Here is a 4,177-nt window from a genome sequence, read left to right as displayed (position 1 = left end):
CAGCAGAACCGTATCACCGAATGCCGGTCATACCCGCTCTACAGGTTCGTGCGCAAGGAGCTTGGGACTGAGTACTTGACTGGGGAGAAGACACGGTCTCCTGGGGAAGAGGTGGACAAGGTGTTTGTCGCCATGAACCAGGGCAAGCACATCGACGCGCTGCTGGAGTGCCTAAAAGAGTGGAACGGTGAGCCCTTGCCCCTCTGCTGAACAGAGGATCAAGAAACTGAAGAGAAGACTGTGTGCAGAAGGCTCTGTATCTTCTTAGCTGGAGTACTCTCTTAGCTGATAAGTGATAATATTTTTTCAATTGTATTTTCTTAAGAATCGATGTTTTGTGGGATGGAAAATTCTTTCAGAGCTGCCATGTTGTTGCCAAAAATTGCAACTGCATAACTTGTACAACTTCTATGATGTAAGTTATAGAAGGGTACTATGTATGATAATATTTGTGATAAATGTATTGGTCTTTTTTTACAACAGTTGTCTGGTGGAGATCAACACCGAACAGGATTAATATGATGTGATGCCTTCTATTAATTATTTCTGTTGACCAATTACAGTATGACATGTAATGGAAGCAGGATTGTAAAGGGTTTGGTTTGGTTTTACTGCTCAGATGCAGATGACTTGTCTCTCTCTGTTCCTGAATGGTCATAACTCATAAGTCTAAACGGATATAGCATTGGCCCCTTTTTCTTTTCCATTTTGTGAACCTTGTGAGAAATCGCAAATTCTATTATAAGAGATCTTTCACAGTATCCTTGAATGAAACCGGCCAAAAGTACTTAAATCCAAATAATCCATCCCACTTACGCTAATGAGAAAAATAATGTTATCCCTCTTTTGATGTTTTCCCAAGATTATCACATATTCCATGCATGTGGGTGTTGTACATGTGAACAGTAATCAATGATGGGCATGCTATGGTCAAAGTTGCTTTGCACATGGGAGTACTGAAACAAGATATTTGTAATTCTTACCTCAAATTGCTGACGATATGCGGGAATGTCGAAATATAGCTCTTCCTTGGTCCCCTTTCCCAATTCTCTGGATATCTCCTTTGGATTTTCTCTACATTCTGATGAGCCAAAGGCTCCATGAACACCTCACCATAGGTGGACCTGCTATTATAAGAGATCTTTCACAGTATCCTTGAATGAAACCGGCCAAAAGTACTTAAATCCAAATAATCCATCCCACTTACGCTAATGAGAAAAATAATGTTATCCCTCTTTTGATGTTTTCCCAAGATTATCACATATTCCATGCATGTGGGTGTTGTACATGTGAACAGTAATCAATGATGGGCATGCTATGGTCAAAGTCGCTTTGCACATGGGAGTACTGAAACAAGATATTTGTAATTCTTACCTCAAATTGCTGACGATATGCGGGAATGTCGAAATATAGCTCTTCCTTGGTCCCCTTTCCCAATTCTCTGGATATCTCCTTTGGATTTTCTCTACATTCTGATGAGCCAAAGGCTCCATGAACACCTCACCATAGGTGGACCCGTCGAAGATATATGGCTCTTCCTTAGTTCCCTCCCAAATCACTCAACTCAGACATACTCGCAATTCACGTACAAAAACATACCTCATCAGAATGGCGGGACTCGGAGACATCCTGAAGATGAAGCCAGTACACAATCGCCGCAAATCACTGGACTGGGTCGCCAATGGGTATGATCTTGAAGATGACACATTTACCCTCAAGGGAAAGCCATGTGTAACTCCATCATGGATGTGGAGCTGCTCACACATTTCCACAGGAGGGGAAAACATTTTCTCCCTCTCCGATGAAGGAAGTACAGTATATGTATGCTAACTTTAAACCCAAATATGGAACTAAGATATCCTTCAACAACCTGATATAGAGGCTAAAAAACAAAGATAATATTGCATTTATTTTATATAATTTATGTAGTTGCATTACAAGAGTACACTAATTAGCGATGGACTCATGATTCAGGTATGGTTATGGGAGAAGTATAGCATACGGTTCACTCGGATGAACATCAGTTAATGCAGTTCCTGGAATGTTGGACATCCCCAAACGAATGATTTTTTGTAGATCTAAAAATACTGTCAGACCCAAATTCTCCATCAGTGAATGCAGTTCCTGGAATGTTGGACATCCCCAAACAAACGATCAATTTTTGGGCTGCTGCCACAGTTCAAAAAAGATCAGACCAGAGCGATCCTGTGCTTCAGCAAATGTCACCATCTCTAGTAAAGCAACCGTCTAGTTCTCAACCAAGTGAACTACGGTAAAATCAGAGACCAGAGAAGGGCTCCCCTCACAATCAAGCAAGGGGAGCAAACTATGGTAACACCACAGGCACTGCAACGTGCCATTTACTGTACCAAGAGATCGGACTGGCGTGAGAAAAAGCTACACATCATCTGCATCCAACTTGAGTTAGCCAACCAAATGCTTTCCGCTTCATCAGGAGCTCTGGCTCGTTTTTTGTGTCCAATGCTGACAGCCCGGAAGAAACCGAACAGAACAGAAAAAGAGACGAGAGCAATCAGCACAACCAAAGCCCTAAACGAGCTCAAACGAGAGCTATACATCTCATAATTGTTTGTGTGTGAAGAATATTCAGGTAGAAAATGTAAGTGCAAGGACAACAACATCTGAGCTTCTACACAAGACTACCTCAGCACTGTTCATTAGCTGCATAAAACAGCGCCACAAGGAGGCATGGTTCTTTATGTTAGGTCGACAGAAACCGTGTTTGCAACTCGGTGCAAAACTACTCTGGACCAGTTCTGCAATTTGACAACAAGCATCGGGGAAGAGTTCATGATATTTTTAGGGGAACATGTTCCTCCTCGGCATCCGGGCCTGCATATTGAAAAGGTAAATGTTATGTCCCGCCATGGTGCATCAATAAATTTACAAATATGTAGAACTGCTCGACGAAAACTACACAGCGAACTGTTTGTTCTCCCGATGCTTTTGCTGCCAGCAATGTGCATCGATGTGCTGTGATGCCTTGAGGTTGTTGGCCAAATATAATCCAACAGTTCAAGAAGGCAAATGCTGTGACCTTATATGCAAATTATGGCATGCTTTGGGATCACCTCAATTTCAACACAGTGAGTCCAACAATACCCACAACTGATGCCAACAATCAATATGTAAATCCTGTGATCCTACCCTTTTGTTTTGTCTATCATCAGACCAAACAAAGACATGCAAACTTGGACACAATATAATGGGATACATGAACCGAACCGGCCCGAAAATATAGGTTCAGAAAGTCCATTTTGCCTATTTAGTACATACTAACCTATGCATTGCATACAGTGAAGCGTCTCTTCTAGCATTTCAAGCTACTACTGTTTTATGGTGGAAAATGAAACCTCGGAGGACTATGATGTCCAACCAACATGAAATTCCAGCCAAATAATAACATGGACAAAGAAAACCCTGCACAGTTCCAGTTCCAGCACATCATTGATTTGTTATCCGCCTGCCCTGAACTCCTAAAATGAACACATCACCTCCAATACTCAAACCCCTTTTGATGCCTACCACACAGCACCTCCAAATGTGCAGTGCAATGCCACAATCTCTGTAAATACACTAACCATCATACGGATGAACGCAGGTTTAACATGCTTCAGAATCAATGTGAACAAAGGATTGGCTGATTAACGATCTACTCCTACAAGCTAAAACATGGCTTCAGTTTTGACTTCAGGTTCAGACTAGCATCACCCCCCATAAATGCAATGATAAATCTGAAGATTCTTCTGTTTTGTTTTGAGAAATGACAAATCTGTAGCTACGGCAGAGAGAATCGGTATATCACTGCGGCAGCAAGTATCGCGGGAAAGCAGCGAGGAGCATACCTGACGGCTTGGGCGCCGGGACGGCGAGGTCCTCCTCGCCGTAGATGTGGCGGAGGCGGGCGGCGGTGATGGGCGGGGAGGGCATGGCGGCGAGCTTGACGAGCTCCTCCCTCCAGGCCCACATGGTGGAGGACATGGCGGAGTTGGCGGCGCGGAGGGAGGACTTGCGGGCCTCCAGCTCGTCGATCTCGCCCTGCTGCTCCGACGACCGGAACGCCAGCGCCACGAACGAGCCCAGCAGCAGCGCGCTCGTCACCTTCTCCGGGTTCGCCGACAGCTTCGCGCCGATCCCCCGCAGCGCCGCCGCCGCC

At 44.2% G+C, this 4,177-nt stretch overlaps 1 protein-coding gene across 1 annotated transcript; it reads right to left on the bottom strand.

The window, feature by feature from the left end:
* Nucleotides 1–2,533: 2,533 nt before the first annotated feature.
* Nucleotides 2,534–4,173, bottom strand: LOC123176653 (uncharacterized; the record flags this gene model as incomplete). The annotated part of the gene is made up of 2 exons (XM_044590753.1): nt 2,534–2,853; nt 3,867–4,173. Coding segments are annotated over 2 exons (351 nt in total), but the record flags the coding sequence as incomplete, so codon positions are not given.
* Nucleotides 4,174–4,177: the final 4 nt, after the last annotated feature.

The sequence above is a fragment of the Triticum aestivum genome, unplaced genomic scaffold, assembly GCF_018294505.1.
Source record: "Triticum aestivum cultivar Chinese Spring unplaced genomic scaffold, IWGSC CS RefSeq v2.1 scaffold60805, whole genome shotgun sequence".
Classification (NCBI taxonomy): Eukaryota; Viridiplantae; Streptophyta; class Magnoliopsida; order Poales; family Poaceae; genus Triticum; species Triticum aestivum.
This window is presented reverse-complemented; position numbering and strand designations above follow the sequence as displayed.